The 22,279-nt window shown below is 35.6% G+C and overlaps 1 protein-coding gene across 1 annotated transcript; it reads right to left on the bottom strand.

Annotated features, from left to right (window-relative positions):
* Positions 1 to 819: 819 nt before the first annotated feature.
* LOC123624712 (alpha fetoprotein) lies at positions 820 to 20,510 on the bottom strand. The gene is made up of 16 exons (XM_045532806.1): positions 20,492 to 20,510; positions 19,544 to 19,654; positions 18,720 to 18,771; positions 17,640 to 17,766; positions 14,946 to 15,157; positions 13,677 to 13,809; positions 12,764 to 12,861; positions 11,114 to 11,243; positions 9,008 to 9,222; positions 7,246 to 7,378; positions 6,610 to 6,707; positions 5,939 to 6,077; positions 3,995 to 4,218; positions 2,747 to 2,879; positions 1,319 to 1,373; positions 820 to 976 (listed from the first exon to the last, which is right to left on the bottom strand). Exons 2-15 carry the CDS (start codon positions 19,626 to 19,628, stop codon positions 1,329 to 1,331), a joined length of 1,824 nt encoding a protein of 607 aa, XP_045388762.1. The 5' UTR covers positions 19,629 to 19,654; positions 20,492 to 20,510; the 3' UTR covers positions 820 to 976; positions 1,319 to 1,328.
* Positions 20,511 to 22,279: the final 1,769 nt, after the last annotated feature.

Below are 22,279 nucleotides of genomic sequence, written 5' to 3'. Positions count from 1 at the left end.
AGCCCCACATAGCTTCCATATCTTGCCTGAAATTCCATACGTGTACTCTTCCTACCCACCTGATAGTCCTCTAAAACTTTTTGTCATGCTTTGTCATATCTAGTACCTCTGACCGTGTTTTCCTCTTTCATAAAATGGCCTTCTCCTTTACCTGAACTGATGAATGGCCACTCCTTTTCTAAGACTCTTCTTAGAGTTTTTGGCACTTTCTCCAGTCAGAACTGGTCCTTGATTCCCACCCTTTGGTTCCCTCAACAATTTATTGTCACCCCTATTATGGTCATAATCTGTGACACAGCTATGTAGTTGCTTCCTTCTCTACTGAAGCAATTGGGGAGCAGTGACAGCACCCAGAACGAGGCCTGGTACTCAGTGAATACTCAGTAAACTCTTATGGAATAAAAAAGTAACTGATGAAAATATTAATTACTGTCAATAAAAACTACAGGACAGTTAATATTTGTTTTAAAATGTTTGTGAGTAGAGACATGAGCAAGATTGAGAAAAAAGTAGATGTTAAATTTTCATGGATCCTATGGAAGCACAATAATTTCAGTTCTCATCTCCAGATTATCTGCTATAATATTTATGAGGTCATTTAACGAACAATGTATACTAGCAGCTTCAAAAAGTGCTTCACTTGGGAACATATTTTCAGTTCACCAAATGATCTAGTGTTGTAAATCCATCCTTGGATGGCCTTAATCTCCTATAATAACCAATACTCAAAGATTTTGCAACAGAATCTGCTTCAGATAATAGTATACAACACTATTTAAATAAATTATCTATAAGTTTTCATAAATAAGCAGACTACAAAAAAGGAAACATTTGGAAATACTTTATTTCTATGACAGGAAAATCTCACATAAACGTCTTCATCATTTCATTAATTCACAAAAAGTATTAATTCAGCTAAAATTAAAGAGAAAAGTTCACATCAGACCATAAAGACTCCTTTTGTCTTCTCTTCCCCCTGAAATATAACAAAAATAGATTAAATACTAATTCAATAAATAGGTGCACAAGGTAACTGGTTCTATTACTTTATATCAGGGAAACACAAGATACACAGGGAGAGCTTCTGATGGCATTCTCTGAAGAATCTGATATAACCTAAAAGAATTTTGCATTAGTTGAGTCACTAATTTAACATTGTGTGCATAATTTTGTTCTAGTGTTCTTCAAATAAACTTTTTTATTGAATTGCATTTATTTTTAAGAAAATTAATGGTACTTCTTAGGATCTATCTCATTATGGATTGATATTTGGGAAGAATCAACTTTATATTCAGCCTTGCCTGAATTTTTTTTTTACCTGAAGTCATTTAAACTCCCAAAGCAGCTCGAGTTTTTGAAATCAGTTTTGGACCCTGAAAATTAAGAACAAATAAAAATAATCAGATAAAGAAGTGGATGGTTGTGCCAGTCATACCATTAACTCTCTACAATCCAGGGTAAAGTTACAAGTGTACAGATTAATGAAGTTAAAAATAAAGAAATACATGTCTGATGCCAACAAGGTGGGATAGTAGAAGTCAGAGAGGAAAAGATATTCATTCATATCCACAGTAGATTTGTTTTCCTAAACCAATCTCCAAATCTTTGCCTGTCCTCACCCTCCCTTACCCACTTCCTCTACAAATCAAAAGTCATTAGCAATTAAAAGGTTTGCAGAGAAAACACTGCTACTATCTGCTAATGTTCTCTACATCTAAATGAATGTCTTCACAAATCAGAAGACATTAATCTTTCTGTGTCATATTTATCAGAAATAGTTTATATTATGTATATTTTATCAGTTTATCTGATTTGGTTATCTGTGTCTCACTCTCACCTGACCCCACCAAAGATACAGACGCATGCCGATGAGTGCACATGTAAGCATACCTAATTATATTAGTTATAGAAAAACTCTCCATCTCCAAATATTATCTGTCTTTGGAGTTTGCACATAACAAAACATCCAAACTTTTACATTGTGAAATAGATAAAATTGACAAAAAGGCTGAACTATAGAATATCTTTTTTAAAATATAGTGATTCTATATTCAAATATGTTTAGTAATACAAACTAAATATTTACAAAATGTAGCCAATTAGCTTGATTGATAATCATTTCACAATGTATACATCAAAATACCACATTTATACTCTAAATAGCTACAATTTTTGTTTGTCAATCATGCTTCAATAAAACTAGAAAAAAATAAGTTTTGAAAATGTTAGATAGAATTCTCCGGTTTAAAAAAAATGTAGCCAATTACAAATCCAATTAAAATAATTAAGTAATTGGATTAAAATAATTCCCAGTTAATACTCTATTGATACACAAAGGCATGCTTCTAAAGGAGTTCAAAAACATTTTCAGTAAATATGTTTCCAATATCCTGTTTGCACAATTAATTTGCTATTAAATTATTTTAATCCATTTAGCTGCATTGATAAATTTTAGGCCAGAAATTGTCTAAATCATCAATTATTTATAATATTCACTTTATAGTTTTCTTCACTAGGACATAAATCAAAATTACTAATTATCTTAATATTTTAAAAATTATAGTTCTTCCTAATATTTAGTGAGAAAAATGTGATTATTTTTTCAATCTCATACAATTCTTCCATTTCTAAATAAAATTTAAATCTCTGACATTTTAAAGTTATAGGTTTGGAGGGCATCCTTTTTACTATTCACTACAGAAAATTCCATGTCAGGTATTTTGGGTGTGAAGTGAGCTGCACATACCTCTTCGGCAAAGCATTCTTCCTGCCCCTGGCCTTGGCAGCATTTCTCCAACAGACTTGAGAAATCTGCAATGACAGCCTCAAGTTGTTCCTCTGTGATTTGTGGCTTTTGCTTCACAAGGTTAATGAGAAACCTATGATTTAAAATAAAGCAAAATGCAAGAGACGTTGGTTATGCAATGGTATCTTTCTAGAGCCTTCCTAGTAGAGAATTTTCAGAGTCCTAGCAACCCTCACTCTAAACCCTCACTCCATCAACTCTCACCAGACTTACCACACACAATTTGTCTAGTATTTTCACTGGAAAGATTAGGCTGGAAATATTCCAAACATTCCACTGGTCTTGACTTGTACAGGTTATAGGTAAAATACTATCTCATAGTTCCACCATATTTATATGTAGTGAATGGCAGTCTTTTCTTACTTGTCTAGAATATCCTTTCCTGTCATCTCTTCTAAGGTGTGTGTTATCCATACTCAAAGGCTCAGATTTCCAAAACTTGCCATCCACAGTTATCACACCCTCACCTGGGCCCTGGCAACACTAATTGCTTGCACTATTCTTTTCACAATGCTTTCATGTCAGAATTAATGTTGACCAGGGCAATAGGGAAAGCTTGCCAGAGGAGGCAGCATTCTTATTGTACCTTGAAACATGTCTCAGATGTGATAGCAGAAACAAGGGAAGAGTGAGTTTTCCTATGAAGGAAGATCATTTACAAAGCACGCATTAAAATGCATGGCTGTTTGGAGAACATAAGTTCCACTGACTTGCACTACCATCACCATTATAGAACAGCTCCCACAGTGAATTGAAATGTGCATGTCATCTCTTAACACCCATAACTGCATAAGTGAGTCAAATATTATGGTTATTCTCTTCAAAGTGTTAAGTAGTGTAAAAAAAGATTCAATGATGTGTTTTTTGTGCTTGGGATGGATGTACCCAGATTTACTGCAAAGATACACCCTAACTCCCCAAAATAGATTGCCCATTTTTTCTCAACCCAAAATGCATCACAACAATAGTTACGATAGATATTATTTTCACAAATAGGAAATTTTCTTCCCAAAGAGGGCGTAAGGACATTGACACAAAGCTATTTCAAAAGATATTTTAAGTGTTTTGGGTTTAAGTGTTTAAGTGTTCTATTAGTGAGTCCAAAAGTGTTGGGTGTGTAAGGTAGGAGTTTTGGTTGCTCTTTGGTATTGTCAGTCTTCTCCATGCTAGCAAATAACAATGTCTTACTCTTGCTTCATTGTTTGCAGTGCTACACCCTGAGCTTGGCACAGGTCCTTATGGAAGATGAACTTGTCATCAGAGAATGAAGGAGGGACGTATGTTTCATCCACCACCAAGCTGCTGAAGCATGGCCTCCTGTTGGCATATGATGAAGTGCAGCACTGGCCAACCCCAGGGTTTACAGGAGTCGCTTCATGTCTGATACATAATTGTCCAATAATAAGGTCAGCCTGGTTAGGAGAAAGAGAAAGAAGACAGCAAAGAGATTGGGCATTAGCCATAAAGTTGGTTCAAGTTTCCAGAAAACTTGTAATAATTTCTAATGTCCAGCAATTTACAATTAATATTACAGGAAAAATATGCCATGTAGGATCGTGTAATACTATAGTATAAATTCCAGTGTTTACCCATTTGTTTGGGATAAACCTCAGCATTTAGTGGCAGATGTTCCATAAGTAATGCTGAGGACAATCCCTTCAGCTATTTGCGTCAGCTATTTAAAACATATTTCCAGTTGCATACATACTTCCAAAGGGGGAAAAAAGGTCTCTGCCCTGACCTACGAAAATCAATACGTAGGTTACATTTTTGGTATATATCTAGTCGAGCTTTCTGTTTTACTTTTGAGATCCAGAGAATCACTTCCTGAAGGTAAGAATGGTACAAACCTAGCCCTTTTATTCATATATGTGTGTGTGTGTGTGTGTGTGTGTGTGTGTGTGTGTGTGTGTGTGTATGCATGTACACAAATATACAGCTAATACATAGTCCTAACTGAAAAGAAATAGGACCAATGTGTGGTTGTCTCTCGGGTTTTTCTAATGTGGAATCCTCCTACCTTCCACCCTTCAGAGATATTTCTTAAGCACCTAGCAATGACTTGTAGTAAGAACTAACATGTTTTGTGTGCATACTATCTATCAGGCTAGTGCCGCGTGAGTTATGCAGATTACCTTGCTTAAAACAGCTGTCTGTGAGGGTGATACAGTTTTTATTCTTAAATGTCATGAAAAAGCTCAAGCTTAGTGAGATAAGTAACTTTCCCAGTGTGATAAGACTAACAGGTAGGGAAAGTGGGATGGAACTGTTGGTAGGTGGCCCCCGGAACCTGTACTCCTGAACCTTCACCCACCCTGCATCCCTGCAGCTTCCCAGCATGTGGAATTCAATGAAAAATTGAGGTGATGTTTAATCACAAGAAACTCTCCTTTCAGTCCTCAACTTTGGTGAAAAATTCCACAACATGAAGGCTAACTAGCAAATAATTCCCCATCATCAAAAAGAGGAAAAGGGATAAAATAGATATACAAATTTGTTCACAATTACGACTTTAAGGGGAAAAAAAATGAAAAAAATTTCACCTGTAATCATATGTATGATACTTGTGACATTAGGAAGTAGAGATTATTGGCATTACTAACTGGAAATCATTTTATTACTATTGAGAACATGGGACTGACCCTGTTCTGTACTCTATATCCTGTCAAAGGGAACAAACCATCCCTAATGTCATAATAATAATATAATAGTAAATAAAATGCAAATAATAAAATTATACTACAAAGGCAAAAATGGCTAAAATAAAAGGACTATTTTAATCTATCAAAGATTAAGCTTTTTCTTTTTTTAACACTATTTAGTGAGCAAAAAGAAGAAAGTATGAGTTGAATAACGTCTTAGTCCTATTTTTTCTGTACACGGAGTTTGCTCAGACATTGTTGAATAAATTGGCCACACTTCCACCGGCCATTCTACGGGGACAGAAGCCTGGCCACGTGCCAACCACCCAGAGCTGAGTTCCCACGCCCACTCCAGCTGCAACCAACTGAACAAGCCTAATAAAGCCATCTCCATGCTGGTTTTTACTATTTCCCCTGGGGAGGGGGAAAGGAGGCTATTTCAAGTAAGCAGGGAAGAAATCAGATGGTACTAAACAAAGCACACACTCACCGCTCCCTCACCACAGGCCAGTTGTTTGTCTTCACTGAGTTGGCAACAAGTGGCTCCTGCGGTTGCCATTTTTCTGGTGAAGGTCATTAGCTCAGACGAGGTGAGCTGAGGGGCTTTCTTAGTGTAAGCAACCAGAAACCTGAAAGAAGCATTTTTTTTTACCAAGCCCTGCTGAGTCATTCATGAGCGTTTAGACTCCTTACTCCTTCTCAAAAACTCTCTCCTGGTGTCTGATGACATGAGGTTGGCTCATTTGTTTCAACCACATGGTATGTGGACCAACTTCTGAGATGCACTTACTCTATCACTCCCCATACTCCTATCATACCAACATGTCACAACGGAAAAGCAAACGCTGGACAAAAGGCCAACCCTCGTGCTGAACCTCAGAGCTTCACTGATGTTAACTGTGATCTTTTGGGTGTTTTAATAAACTATGATGGAAGGAACATCTTTACGGCAAAACTTTGCACAGTATGGGGAACCTAGAGCCAGTAAGTACCACAGATCAGACTTTCTCTTCTAGGAAATTGGATAATCAGATTTCACTGCCTTCCAATCTGAAATAGGAACTAGAATTAGAGTAGCCATGGGTTCACTAATTTGAATTTATATTTCCCCTGTCTGTTAATAATTTTAAATCACTAGAAATACTGTTTACGAAAACATACGCATTTTGCAAGTAATATTCTCCTAATTTCTGGAAGAGGCCACAGCTTCGCTTTGCCAATGCTTGGCTCTCCTGGATGTATTTCTGTAATTCTTCTTCCTGAAAATACAAGCATTATTGCATACAATTTTTTCTCTTCCTGGACACATAACTTTGTATATAAAAATTGATCAATATTTTATTCTATTACAAAATCAAGAGTAGAAAAACCAATCTTAGAGGTTTTTTAAATATTAAAGATGGTAAAGTGTGAATTTTGAGAAGTAAAGCAAATGGATTTTGGAGAGATTAAGTTTAAAACTTTATGAATCACAAAATTATTTAATGGCAGAACTCAATCTTCAGATAAAGGGTTACAGTTCTTCCTGTACAAAATTCTTGCCTTTCTGAGGACGTCCAAAAATGAATACTACCTTTACTTATGTATCAGAGAATTTTTGGTTAATATTTTTATTTCTAAAGTAAGCCACTAGTTGCTGACTGCTAGTTAATTACTACTTAATAGCTAGATAACTAGTTAATATACATAACTAGCTAACTACTAATTAACAACTAGAAGCTTTCAAACAAACAGCATTTTTAATGGATGATATCAATCCAGTTTTTTAGAGGCCCTTAAAGTTCTAGAGCAACTTACTCCTTTATCCTGACATTCAAGAGGATTTTCAGACTGGAAACACTTCTCCAGTAACTCCTGGTATCCTTTAGCAACTCTTAGAATTACTGAAACAGCAAGGTCAGGATGTCTTCTTGAATATTCATGAACAAAACTGAAATATGTGGGAAAAAATATCATAAGTTATTGGAACTAAGAGACAACATGAAGTCACCACTTCCCTAATTATTCCTGTACAATATGGCATATAGAAGTTAAAATTCAAATATATAAACCTGGAAATCAAATATGATTTGAGCTATATGAATGGCAAAACTGTTAATACAAACTATAATCCCTCAAATTGTCCTGTAAAATGGCTTTTTGTTTTCTTTTGCCCCTTTCACTTTGGTTTGTCAATTATGGACTTTACATTCATTCATTCAACAAATATTTTTCCAGTGCCTACTCTATGCTAGCTTTGCTTTAAGCAGAAAGGAATCACTGACATGTAGGATAAAATGCCTGCCTTCTCAAGAGCATACATTATGGGAGTGGAAACAAATAAACAAATAGGCCATCTCATTTCAGGTAGTGATAAACCAATAAAGATAAATAAAGATGGAAGAGAGGTGACACTTGAGGTAGAGGGGTTGCTAATTTAGCGTGTGGTCAAGAAAATCTCTCTGGGCAGCTGATAGAGGAACAGAGATCAGCTGAGTGAAGGAAGCCATGCAAGGGTCTAGGGGAAGATCATTCTTGGCTGAGAAAATTTCTACTGCAAAGAAACTGTGCAATTGAAGAACTGCTTCTATTAAACAAACAATTAGCTTTAGCTGTATATGGATGTGCAAACTTAAAGATAATTCTTGAATTTACTAATTGTATTCCCGTTATAGAATTAGTTCTATTACCAATAAATTGTCAGTATGTGCCCCTTAAATCTGTACTTTGTTCTAGTTTACATAATTTTATTTAGCAGTGCAAACAGTATGTGAATGTCTAATTTTATGCAACAATAGGGTAATATTATCAGGGAATATTAAAAAAAGAATTGGGCCATTATTTTCATTACTGCATTAGAATAAGACTCTTAAATTTAGAAAGACCTTTGGAAATCATTAAGTATAATGTCCTAAGATCTGCACAAATCCCTCCTCTAATTGTTTCCATAAATACACACTCTGCAATAAAGGAAAATGTATTAATTTGATTGTTTGCTTCTCTTAAAGGCAAATAGAATGAGAACATGGCCTATCGATTATATTACAACAAACTACTGTAAATATCTATAAACATGTTTTGATTTTCTTAACAAATACAAAACATGTTTAATAAATAGTAAATAAGCTATTCCAATAAAGACCTTCTATTTAGCATTATCTATTGAGTTATATCTTGGGGGAAAGTTTTTCAAACATGCACTGCAAAAGAGCACATTCTTAATCACGAATTCTTCTTATTACCAAAATATCCATATCCTATTTGAAAGTTTAACGGTGGCCTTCATATGAGTAATCCATACAGGGTAATAACTCTTCTTATTCTGATAAATTGATATAAAATAAAATACAACTCCATAAACAAGCCAGTTAATAACAGCAATGGTGAAAGCTTCATCCTAAAATAAAGCCCATTCCCTAGTTATCTGCTTAAATCTATTTTGGCTCAGAACATTCTAGCCAAACATTTCTCACACATTGAACTCAAAAACCATAGCCATCATTCTCCATTTCAACTATGCAAAGCTATCAGCCACATAATAATCTTTATTTGCATGAACATGCATTTCGGAGTGTGTTACCTCGCCAAGAAGATATTTTTTTCGCCTGAAGAAAATTGATTGAAATCTCTATCTCCTAAAAATCTGTTTAGATTTGGAGATAGACCTTCAGGTTTGTCATCATTTTCTGCATGAATTATACAATGACCAAGTTCAAGTGTGGGCAATTTACAGCATTCTGCTATTTTGCTTGACATAGTATCTGGTTGAGAACATATGTAGGACATAATTCTTTCCTGTAATGAGAAAAATAAGATATAAGTTTTAAAGGTTTATTCTTTAATGTCGGACCTCAGGGCCAGTTGTAGAATAGGAAAGACTGAAGGAAGGGAGGAAGGAAGAAAGGAAGGAGAGGGGAAGAAGGAAAGAAGGAAAAAAAGAGAAAAGAAAGGGGGGAGGGAGAAACAGAGAGAGGGAGGGAAAGAGGAAGGAAGGAAGAAAGAAGAAAGAAGACATTTTGTCTCCTATTTTAGTGTTTTCTCCCCACTTTTGCCTTTCCTCACTCCTTTCCACTTACCCATTTGCTCAATAATTCTTTCCATACTTGTCAAGTAAACTCTGTTTTATTTTAATAGGAAGCCTTTAACAACAAGAGGGAAATGTACTCCTCAAATTAAATGGCTTGCATGTTGCTATGCATCTTTCTATTAGCATTCAAACTTGTCACTAGACAACATTTGAAGCTGATATAGTAATACGGAGAGCTAGCTCTCTCTTTGAGAAATTACATGAGAATGATAATCATCTTTATCAGAACAAGTGCAGTGACCCACTCTGACCTCCAGAGGGCAGTGTCTGGACAATACAATGGCAGTGCACCGGAGTGGCCAGAAGGAGGCAGAGCTTAGATACTGGCCATGGCACTGAAAATCCTGTACATTCCCAGCAGGGACAATTAGAACCCATTATTCGGCTATTAAAACCCAACTTACATATCATACTAAAATTAATTTTTTCATTGGAAAGGAAAAGGGTGATGATGAGCTCTAAAAATTGAAAAAGTAATTTGTAAAAAATGACTATAAAAATCAGGAAAATTATCAATTAAAGACTGAGAAAACCAATCTCAGAGAAAAACAAAATAGTTCTTGTTGATATCCTTAATAGACAGGTAAATACTTCTAGAAGGGAAAACAAGTGTAGTGGGATAGTCCGTCTGAGGACAGCCTTCACCCGGCTGGTCTTCTGCAGCCCCTCAGGGACATCACTCTCAGGACCCCCCGCAGCCTGGTTTCTTGCTGACTTCCAAGACTACCTCAGCCAGACTGCCAGGAGAGTGGGCCGCCATAAGCCTTTTCTCTCCACTTTCAGCCTCTGCAAACCATATTCCAGTCCTGGTTTTCAAACCATTTGAGTATCTAAGAGCAATGATTTTAAGGCCCCTTGGATTTTAATCTCCTTGTTGTGTCCCAGGGGACCACAGAGAGAATAATTTGGAAATAAATAAGCCTCTCTTACAGTATCTAGGAAGTCTAGGTTGGCCAATAGTAGACCCATGCCATGCTGCTTAACTCACCACTAACTAGGGCAGACTTGCAGGATTTGTTGCCGGGTATTTTTGTTTTCATTTTTTAATTTTCCTAGAGCCCCTTATTCACACCTGCCTTTGGGGCGGCTAGCTTTTTACCTTGTGGAACAGTTTCCGTTATTTTGTTATATTCATTCAACTATAATAGAGCGCCTTCCATGCGCCAGGCATTGTCCTACAGAGATAACGGTAAACAAAAGACAGTGTCTAACCCCAAGGAGGTTGCTATCTCATCTCTTTCATCAGACTATATAAACTCTTGGAGCTCAGCTTGTGCCTTCATAGCAAGTGTCCCTTACAGTGGCTACTGGATAGAAAGTAATCAACACATATTTGTCAAATGAAAGAATAAATGAATGAAAAAATAAATACATTAAAATTAAAGACTCTGCCCCCAAGACCCTATGTGGAGGCCTCCTGAGATGTTCCCATCCCCCTGAGAAGGAAGAAACGGATGGGCCCTGGCCTCACCCAAGGGAGCATCGCTAAAGTGAAAGCCAGCACTTATGTCAGACAGCCTTCTACCCTTTAGAATGAGACAAAAAGAAAGAAAAAGGAGTAGAAATATATCTATTTTTTTAGAAAGCAAAACTCTTCACCCCATCCTGCAGACACTCCAGCACGTCTCCTCTGCAACACTGCTCGTGGACATGGGCCACATCGAGGACCAGTTTCTGGATTTCAGTAAAATTAACCTTGGTAAACTTCTGACTCAGTTTAGTAACAGTTCTAAGGGGGAAAAAAAAGAAATTTTAGAAATCGCTCTTGGTCACCTGTCAAAAGAATTTATAGAGTATTAGGACAGCTGAAGCTTCGAAGAGAAAGAACTTAAGTGTTCTTATTGTTTAAACAGAAAAGAAAAAGTGTTTTAAGTCTTGTTGATTCCAGCCCTGCCTTTCAAGGCAGTAGCTCTGTAAACTGTGACCTGGCCCCATAAGTGGTATAGAAGTAATTGCCTTTTCCTAAAACCTTTCTTGAGTAATTGAGCTAAATTCTATCTTTTGCAATTTATCCCTGATGCTGAGCATTTAAGATCATTGTAATGAGTGGACAGAAAAATTGGAAAGGATAAACAATTTAAAAATGGAAGATTTCGTGAGAATAATAGTCATTTTTCACTGGGGAAAAAGATACTTCTGCACAATTGCATATGTGCAAATGAATGAAACAAGAGTAGAAAGTGGAGCAGAACATTCCAGGTGCGCCACCATGCCAAGACAATAGTGCAGCCAAAAGGAAAGTAAGAAATAAAAATTCTGGTTTCTTCTGCATATTTCATTAAATTTTAAGAGATATCTGTGTGAAACCAATGCTCCCGAGAGCAAATGGTGGTGTTGCTGCTACTGATGACATGGATTTTCTTTATAAATTTAGAGCATTTAACTTTAATCACTTATGGATAGCAAATGATAAAGTCATTATAATTCTATCTTAATTTCTTTTTTTTTACGAAGATAATTTACATAAAATAGTTCACAAATTGAGCTGAAGGGTAGTTAAGACATAAATCTGACCTCTTCTAAGAAGCAATTTCAGTCACTCTCTGGAACTAATTCCATGACTAAAAACTTTAATCTAGGTCTCTACTCTGTACAGTATGTTTTAATGCATCATTTAACAAACAAATAAATAAACTCTGACTGCATATACTTACTACTTTTCAATTAGCAGCTTAGATAGTCTCCTATACTAGAAATGTTTGATTATAAAATAGTTGAAGAATACTTTGAATCAGTTATTTAATTTAAAACTTTCTTTTCTCCTGACACTAGATTCTAATATTGTTTCCTCAAGGGAATATTTTCACAGGAAGCAATAATTGATATAATCGGCTTTATAGCAAATTAGGAAACACAAATAATATAAAGAATTTCTTGTTAAGGCAAAAGTTTTAATAAATGCTCGGGGAAGGCTGGCCTCCTTGGTAGAGGAGCTAGAAAAATATGGTCTAATGATGAGGTATAATTTGATTGCAGGCAAGAACGTAAGTGTCTTAAAGAATAGGCAAATAATATAAATCTTAAAAGTTGTCTTTAAGTATTATTACAGCCAGGCTTTACTAAGTGCTAAACAGAAGATTGATCTGTTGGCTTCCTTTCCATCCTAAGTGTTGATGATTCTAATCCCATTAACTCTCATCAAAGGATATTTCATTCTCTACAACAGCAACAATGAGGAAAATAAACCCAAATTGCAAAATGGTAGTTCGATAGATCACACCCTGTTCCCTAGGTAGAGCTTAAGCTTACACGGCTTGGAAGGTTCGGGATCCAAAATTCTTCATTACTGCACATGTATGTTGATTTAACAAGCTGCTTTCTCTTAATTCTTTTGTAATTGATGCTGCCTACATGTAGAAGAAACATGGTGTCATGAAAGCATGTATTTTTTTGACATGCTCTTAACAATTAGAAAAATAACTGGTACAGGTTAAATATGAAATATTAAAATATTTTTTACTAAAATGTATAAATGCCACACATTTTGCAGAACATTATTTACTCATTTAATCTTTTAGGTTACTTTATATGCATCTATGGCAGACAGTTTACTAAAAGTACCTTGAAACAAAAACATTATAACTTTCCCACTGGGAATCATGAATGAACTATGCTTTTAAAAAGCTTTAAGACAAATTGAAACCTGCTAATTTCTGAAATGTCTGTTTAGTTACAAAAAATAAGATTACGACATTGAGAATAGTCACAATTCTTAGGAAATTTTTGTGGTAGAAATTCTAGTGGCAAGTAGTTAATTGTGGTTGTTATTCTAGTTCTCACTTCTCTAAACCTAAGTGTCCTTATTTGTTAAATGGCAATAATACACCTCACCTTTGTTCTAAGGATGAAACAAATAATGAATCCAAAGCATTTATCATAATTCTCTTTCATTCACATTATCATCTCTCCCTCTGTCTTTCCTTCTCCAGCCCAGCAAACTCACTTCCTTAATAATAAAATAATTGTTGGCTGAATAAACAAACCGATTTTAAAAAACCAGCAAATCCAATTGTGTTTTGCACAAGGAATAGCAGACTGCTGCAATATGCTCTATCCTGAAAATGATACTCTCCAAAGGAAGCATATCTGCATTTCTAACTCTGGTTTTGTTGAGTCACAGCAGGCTACAGTGTTGACTCGGATATCCACGCGAATAGAATACCTTTGTTTGGAAGCATTCCACGGCATTTTCAGCTTTGCAGCAGAGTGGGATGATTTTGTCATAACGAGCAGCAGAAGAAAGCACTGTAGGTGCGTACAGGAAGGGGTGCCTCCTTGCGATCTCATAGATGTATCTGCGAAGTGAAATTGCACGAGATTTACAAACACATAACAACAGAACTACTACTGCTTGTAGCTAAACCCTGGGATTTGTATAAAGATTCAGAGAACAACAAAGAAAATAAAGCATTTGGCTTTTTCTTTACTGTGCTCCTAAGAGGAAAATGGTCATATTTTTTTCCACACACTGTCAAAAATTGTTCCTCACTCAAGATCTTTAGGAAAAAATTATCTGGCAGATAATACCAGATTCTATTATGAGAACCAAATAGGCAGACATGCTGACTGTGAGTGTTATTAAAGTGTCCTATTCAATAAGCCTGCTCATGTGTTTCCGAGATCAGCAAGGCCAGATTTCTGGTAAGCAAAGCAGAAAGGTGGACTCTTTTTTTCCTTGTCAGTGCAGAATAGAGTTAACCACCTGGGCAGTCACCATAGCAGAGATGCTATCAAGGTAGCCTTTCTATTTCTCTGGTTTAGTCAGTAACATGGAAGACAGAGGTAATGAAGACGGAAGAGTTCGATACGGCCTTCCCCATCAGAGAACCTGTGTTCAAATGTCCTAGCAATGCGCTGTCAGCCAGTTGTCTACGTTTTAATGTCCTCAGCAACTAAATGGGAATAAGAAGAATGCAGAGGAAGTGGACAAGGAGACTTCAAAGGCTGTTTGTGAGCATTAGCCAAGCAGACATGTTCCTACAACATCCTAAGTGCTCGATAAAACTTTGCCATGTTTACAAATCTTAATGATGCCTCGATCTCTAACAGTTTTTATTTCTAGGCAATTTGGGGAACACAAAACACCAATATATGGCTCTGGAAAGAATGATTTTGTACAATAGTAAAATATTCTTAGACAAGGTAAAATTGAGAGATTAGAAGGAAAAAGCAAGGAGTATCTCAAGAGACTAAAGGAACCTCTGGTGGGTCTGTTGTATGATCTGTACTGCATCTAGCATGCTGTGGAAAGAAAGTTACACTTAATGTTGCTCTCCTAATTACCTTGCATGGGACCTCAGCAGATACAAAGACAAACATCATTTTTTCTTCTCCATCCTGGGAGTACATCTGTAAATTGCAGAAGCACGAAATTCTGCTTGGTACTGCTCTCTTTCTGGGGCTTTCATCTACTTTGGAACTGGATCCTTACCTGTTCATGAATGCCTCCCTGTCTTCTTCATATGCTTTACAGCTCATGACAGGTTCTGGAACTTGGAAGGCTGGAATGGATGCTGGAGCGGCCTTCTTGTGTGCAAGTAAACACTTAAGTCTTTCATCTTCACTCTGGCTGCAGCAGTCTGAAAGTCCATACTTCTCAGGAATTTCTTTCTCATGACAAATTTCTTCCAGAAAGACAGACATCTGTAAGAAAAACTTTATTTTTAATGGAAGACAACTAACTTTACTTAAAAATTCTGTAAAACACATGAAAAGTTTTCTAGTGTCCAAAGTCAAAACTATTGATTAAGAAAAATTCCATTCTATAAAAAAGACATCTGCACTTGAATGTTTGTAGCAGCACAATTCACAATTGCAAACATGTGGAAACAACCCAAGTGCCCATCAATACATGAGTGGATTAATAAAATGTGGTATATGTATACCATGGAGTTCTATTCAGCCACAAAAAATAATGGTGATCTAGCACCTCTCGTATTATCCTGGATAGAGCTGGAACTCATTCTACTAAGTGAAGTAACCCAAGAATGGAAAAACAAGCACCACATGTACTCACCATCAAATTGGTTTTAACTGATCAACACTTAAGTGCACATATAGTAGTAACATTCACCGGGTGACGGGCAGATGGGAGAGGGGAGGAGAGGATGGGTATATTCACACCTGATGGGTGTGGTGCACACCATCTGAGGGATGGACACTCTTGAAACTCTGACTTGGGTGGGGCAAGGGCAATATATGTAACCTAAACATTTGTACCCCTGTAATATGCTGATATAAAAAAGAAAAATTCCCATACAAATTCCAATGTATTTAGTTTCAGCCTGATGAGATGGATTTCTTTGCTGCCTTATAGGAAATGAAATTTTATTCTCCAACCTTGAGTAATACATATGACTATGAGACAAAATTATTTTATTTTAGAAGAAAAAAATCCATACTGTATTTTGTCTCTCCCCTTCAAATTTTGAATTATTTTATTTTTCCCTTTTATGTTATCAAAATTTGGCCTAGGGTATATAAGATTTCCTTTTTCATTTAAACTATGTTTCAGACATAGATACTCGTTTGACATTCTTATGACAAAACAATAATCTAAAATTAGATATTATTTTCAGTTAAAAATAAAAATGATTTTGAAATGTAATAATGATTGGATTTTGAACTGGAAAAATGATTTTTAAAAGAAACACTTCTCATTGGTCTTTATTACAGATTTAGCTAAAGTGTTTTAAAATCCACATGCTTCCTTCTTTGGTGACTTAATTTAACCAAAATCAGGTAACACCAATATTCCAAAGAAAGCCTCTGAGAAACATGTATGTTTCATTCATCTCAGGAAACATTTATTTAGCTTTTACAATGGCTACAGTAATATTTAGAGAATCCTGGAAAGCTTACATAAGGCCTCCAATTCCCAACCCACATTAAAAAATGCCTTACAGTTTACCATGATAAATCGGCAATCTGTAACATTACCTTTAACCTCTAATTGGATGTAAAGTTTTAACGAGGAGATGTGTTTTGCATTTTTATACACATTTTTACAAGATTGTCAGGACAACCCAAAAGTAGAGATGCAAAAGAGGGATTTTACCGAATCATGAATTTCAGAGTTGGAAAATACTTTATCTTTAAAAAGGCATCTCCTCTGTAATATTCCAGGCACATTGTCTTTTGGCCACTTTGTCAACCCCTCCATGACAGAGGATTCTCTGGGCATGTTTTTTCATAACTGGATAGCTCTAGTCAGTATAGAGTTTTTTTTCTATGTTTACATAAAATAAATAATAATCATTACTATTTATTGAGCTCCAACATTGGGACATCCTTGTATTAAAAAAAGTATTCAATGCTTATCTAAAATTCAGATTGAACTAGGTATCATGTTTTGTTGTTGTTTGTTTGCTAAATCTGGCTATGCCCCTCACATCCACTATTGCACAGAGTACAGTGTAATGAAGCTACTAAGGATGCTAATTCTGGAGCCAGGTGGCCTAGTTTAAATCCTGGTTCTGCCATTTGGTGAGTCCCTTAAGAAAGTTACTTAACCTCTCTGTGCCTCAGCTGCCTCAACTAGAAGATGAGCCTCTACTTTCTAGTATTATTGTAAAGATTTAATAAATTGATATTTGTAAACAAAGCTTATATTCTGCTGATAAGCCCCAGCCAGGATCTCTTGACTCACTGGACAACCATTCTGATTCCTCAGTGTTATCCTCTATGTCATAAAATATTTTGATTATCAATATGTGTGTGATGTTCTCTAGAATAATGTCAGTCATATTATGTGCTTAATAAAAATTAACTATTAGTAGTATTATTATATCAATCTCCAGCACAACTCTAAAATGGAAACTATTATCATTCCTTATTTTATAGATAATAAAGCTAAAGCTCAAAGAAATTAGGTAATATGCCCATGGTCACCCACATAATCTTATTTCAGAACCTTAGCTCTCAGTCACCATGCTTATATTGTCTCTTTATGATAGCCACCCATTGTTCTCTTCTGCCCTGTTCAGCAATTCGGAATTAATCTATCTTTCATACAATAGCTCTTCAAATGCTTAAATGCATTTCCCATGCCATCCCGGTATCTTCTCAACTGCATGCTAAATTTTGGTCAAATATCACATTGCTTTTTTTTTAATCATTCACTCACCTGGTTATCAAAACACCCTGCAGCTTGCTCAGTGGGTTTCTCAATTACAGTTAATACATCTTTCACCATCATGCTTACTTCCTTGTAAGTGGCTTCTTGAACAAACTGGGCAAAAAATATGGTAGCTCTGAAACAAAAATACATGTCAATGCTTAAGGAACAGAAATAGCAAGCTTATTTTTCTCAAGTATAGTTTTTGGGTTTTGTTTTGTTTTCTGTCTATGGTATGACCTGTTTAGAAAGGGTGACCTTTGCTAAAAAATTTATATAAAATTTAGCCATTCAGGAAGAAATTTCAGTCTTTTTATTGTTTTTATCCCCCATAAACATACATATAGACATTAAAACTTAAAATAAGTTGATTTCCCATAAAAGTGATTCTTCCTTTTGTGGTCACCCATCAACTGCAATGCGCCCATAATTGAGGATGTCTATATTCTTTACAGTTTCTTTTAAATTTCAATAAAAAATTGATCATTAGACCTCTGACTATGTCTACTCCCAGCATGATCAAGGTCCGATCCAAGACTACAGTACTCGTGGATTAATTCAAAGCAATGCTTGTGCTGGTTTCTATGTGCAAGCAGTAGCAGCAACACACTACTTTAAACTCCTTATTAGAAATTTCAGAAATGTGGAATGGAAAGACAGTATTCAAGAGAACAACACGCTCTCCACAAATAACAGAAAATAGAGTATTTCCCCTTTTATGATTTGCTACTGAGATTTAAATAGCATGCAGAATAGAGAACATTGTAATATCATCCTATTGATACCAGTGAGAAAAATGTCTGAATTCATACATCCTGTCACTAAGACACTAATCTTCAGTTTCTAAAATCTGATTTGGTTTGTGCCACAGAATTTCAAGGAATCTAGAGGTTAATACCTAAGGCCTTGGCCAACAGTTCAACCTCTTCATTATCAATTTAATATTCAGCATCAACAACTTTTCTTGAAATTGTCCAATTTGCTTTCATAATTTTAAAAACTACTAGAGCTACCCCATTTCATTTAGTTCCCTACTACAGTTATCATTGCTTTGTGCATTTAAAGTGCATGTATACAAGCAAAACTTACAAGTCAGCTAAGTTCATATTTGCAGTACATTGTGAAGAATTCAATATGGAAGCTGGAAGGCAAAATAAACTTCATGAAAAAGGATGCTTTCAGCTGCAACCAGGAAAGTAATCAATGTTACAAATAAATATTTTTACACAATTTTAGAACTAAGAAGACATTATGGATCACCTATCTAGAAATCTTAATGTCATACTTAAGAAAACTAGGAAACTAAGGAATGAAGTTAACAGGCATAATGTATAGTAGACCTGGCACTAAAATCCAGATTTTGTCTTCCAGTGGTTGATTTTTTTTCTCCTATAATGTGATGCAGATATTGGCCTGAAAATAAAATGGTTAAAAATCCCTTTTGAACATGACTATAGTACAATTTGCCATTCATATCTCAATCACAGTGCTGCTTCCTCAGACAGTCAAATAATGACCCATTTTTCTGAATTAAGAATAAAGACATTACTTATTTTACCAGTCTGCAGGCATTTTATACATGAAGGACCAGGGTTATGGCCTGGTATGTGTGTGTGTAATCTTTTTCAAAGATAATATTTATCAATTAAATAATGTACAAAAAAATTAGTTCAACATGGAACACACCAATCATCCAGTGATCATGTTAAGCACTGCTATGATCTTGTTAATTTCTTGTAAAGTTACAAGTTTATCTTTTATCTAAATATATCCACATGTTAAATATTTTTCTTTCTGTGTCAAACAGTAAATATGACAAATAAATCAAGACAAACGGATGCATGCAAATTTAAGAATTTTAAGCATTTTGATATAGAGAGAAAAGACAAAAATAAAAACACAAAATATCTCACCTATTCCATATGCATTTCTATGCAGTGTTCTGGATTCAGTAAAACTTAGTAGGAAAATTACAAAAAATGATTCGACCCACTTCATGGTTGCTAGTTATTTCGTTGTTAGCACTGGTGGGAGAAGAATATTGAAAATGGTGCTGAAATTCTTTTATACTCTTTTCAGGCAATGCCTGTTAACTAGTAACTGTTTGCTGGTATATCTGTTACTTTACGATATTTCCTTAGGTTGAAGATGGGACAATTTGCCAATAATTAACAGCATAGGGGTTATTTGTATTTTACGTTCAAGGACACAGACCTCTTTTAGGTGGAAAAGGGGGAAAAATCTTGCAAATTCATTCCGTTTTGCAAATACATTAAATATTCTTCACAAACTACAGAATATTCAAAGAGATGATGTGTCCCTAAATTGCAGAATAATTAATTCCTTTCAAATTAATAAGTTAATGAGGCCATAAAGAAAAGACACCAGTGTTGGTATGCAATTGGACTAAATAAATAAATTAATTCTTTAAAACTATTAATTGAATGCCTACCATATGTCTGGCACTGAACACATTGACCAATTCAGACTCTTCATTAAAGAATACAGTGCTTGATTATATTGTTGTTTAGCTCAAAAATACTTTTCATCTGTATGACATATTTGTATGTCAATAAGGTATATTTTTTAAACACAGATCATACTACTAGTTACTAGGGTACACATTTAAATAAAAGCTTATCACTTTTATTTAAAGTGATAGCACTTCTAGCAGACCATAAACATTTATTACAGCATGAACAAGGTCTTAAATGCTAGTCAAATAAAATTTCCATTTATTTGCTAGTTTTTGTTCATTTTCTGCTACATATAGCTACCCTAGGTATTTTCTTCTTAGGAACACACTAACAGGAACAGGTAGGTCTTCCTGAAAGTTCTCTCCAGGGCGAGGGGGCACTGACCTTGCCTACCCATTTAGACTGTAGGATAGTATACATGAGGCAGAGCTCTCCCACTATGCCTGAAAGGGGTTTTCACTGTAACATATGAAAACAAAAGCATTAGTTATTAAGAAATAACTGAAAAGCAATCATCATACAGCATTAGTTATGAAGAACTGAAATATAGTTTTATGAATCAAACTATATACAGCTTAGCTAAGCACAAGCAAAATATCCCAAAGCCTTTCACAGTATCTGGTTCATAGTCAGGAGTCCGTAACATTTGCCAAATGAATGATAAATATACTCATTCAAAAACAAGAGTTTAAGGTAGAGGAAGAGGTTACATTTGGCAAATACCACATTCTATAAGCTCTGAAATCTTTGTAACTTTACAAACCACATTTCAGGTTTTATGCATACATATATATGCATAAAATCTCCAAGACTGGGTGATCCAATCTCATTGTTTCATCAAAATATTAAAGGGGACATCTGTAAAAATGCCTGGTAAACACTAGACCCCTACTAAATTATGACTATTTTAATATTATAAACATACATATAAATAGACACATAACTGCAAATAATATGTACATATCAAGCCGGATGTGTGTTGTGTCGGCCATTGTTTCATCAGGATGCAGATGAGACTACAGCAGGAGTAGCAACCCCACTGCCAGTCCAGGTCTTATTTGGATATTTTCTCTATATTGCGCTATTTTTGTGCCATCCTTTTATCTCTGTCCATATTCTACCTTACTGGGCAGATGTCTGCTATTCATGTCATGTGATCAGACAGGCCATATAGTGTAGTGTTCCTTGTGTGAATTTGGGGACTAGGTTTGAATTTTTGCCCTGTCACTTATTATTAATAATTACAAGATTTGGGGTGAGTAATTCAATTTATCTGGGCTTTATTTTCATCTATAAAATGATGATAAGTATAGTACTCCTCCTTCATGGTTAAATGGGGATTAAATAAATCAATAAGCATAAACGGCTCAGAACAGGGCCTTGCACAAAGTAGCACTTGATGGATGGGGGTTTTAGTTATTCATTCAACAAAAATGTTGAGTCTGCACACCGGGCACTGTTCTCTGATGGGAATAATCAGCAACAAGAAACAGGCACCATGTCAGCAATCACAACAGGGTGCGATGCATGCTGTAATAAGTAGAGTGAAAAGAGCAACACCTGAAATCTTTGGAGGGGTCAGGTAAGACTTCCTGGAGGAAGTAACATTTTAGCGGAGACCTGAAGAAAAATTAGGGGTGGGCCAAATAAAGATGGAGGGAAGAGAGTTCCAGGCAGACGTAGAAGGCAATGGACAGGCCAACTGGCAAGGGAGAACAAGGCATATTTAAGGAATGAGAAGAAATGCAATTCAGTGAAGTACAAAGTTGAATGATAGAATTTACAACCTATAGGGAATTTCTGACAAGGTTGGCAGGGGCCACAACTCAAAGACCTTTTACATCAGTTTTATGCCTCTTCCCAGAGCAATGGTAGACTACAAAAGGGAGCTAATAAAAATCATATTTATATTTTGAAACTGTCTCTCTTATTACAAAAGGGGACAAGGCTGTGATAAGGAGACCAGTTAGGAAGTTTCTGCAATACCACTGCCAAGTAAGTGGCTGGATGAGAGCAGTTCTAACGGGAAATGAGAGCTATGGATGAAGTTAAGTGGTATGAACGACACAAAACCAAAAGGACTTAGTAACTGAGTACGTGTTCAGTTTTAGATCTATTGGGCTTAAGATAGAGTGACCAGTTTACCCAAACAGTCCTGGGTCTATGCATGTT

The sequence above is a fragment of the Lemur catta genome, chromosome 19, assembly GCF_020740605.2.
Source record: "Lemur catta isolate mLemCat1 chromosome 19, mLemCat1.pri, whole genome shotgun sequence".
Classification (NCBI taxonomy): Eukaryota; Metazoa; Chordata; class Mammalia; order Primates; family Lemuridae; genus Lemur; species Lemur catta.
Note: the sequence above shows the minus strand (reverse complement) of the source record. Positions and strands in the feature narration are given on the sequence as shown.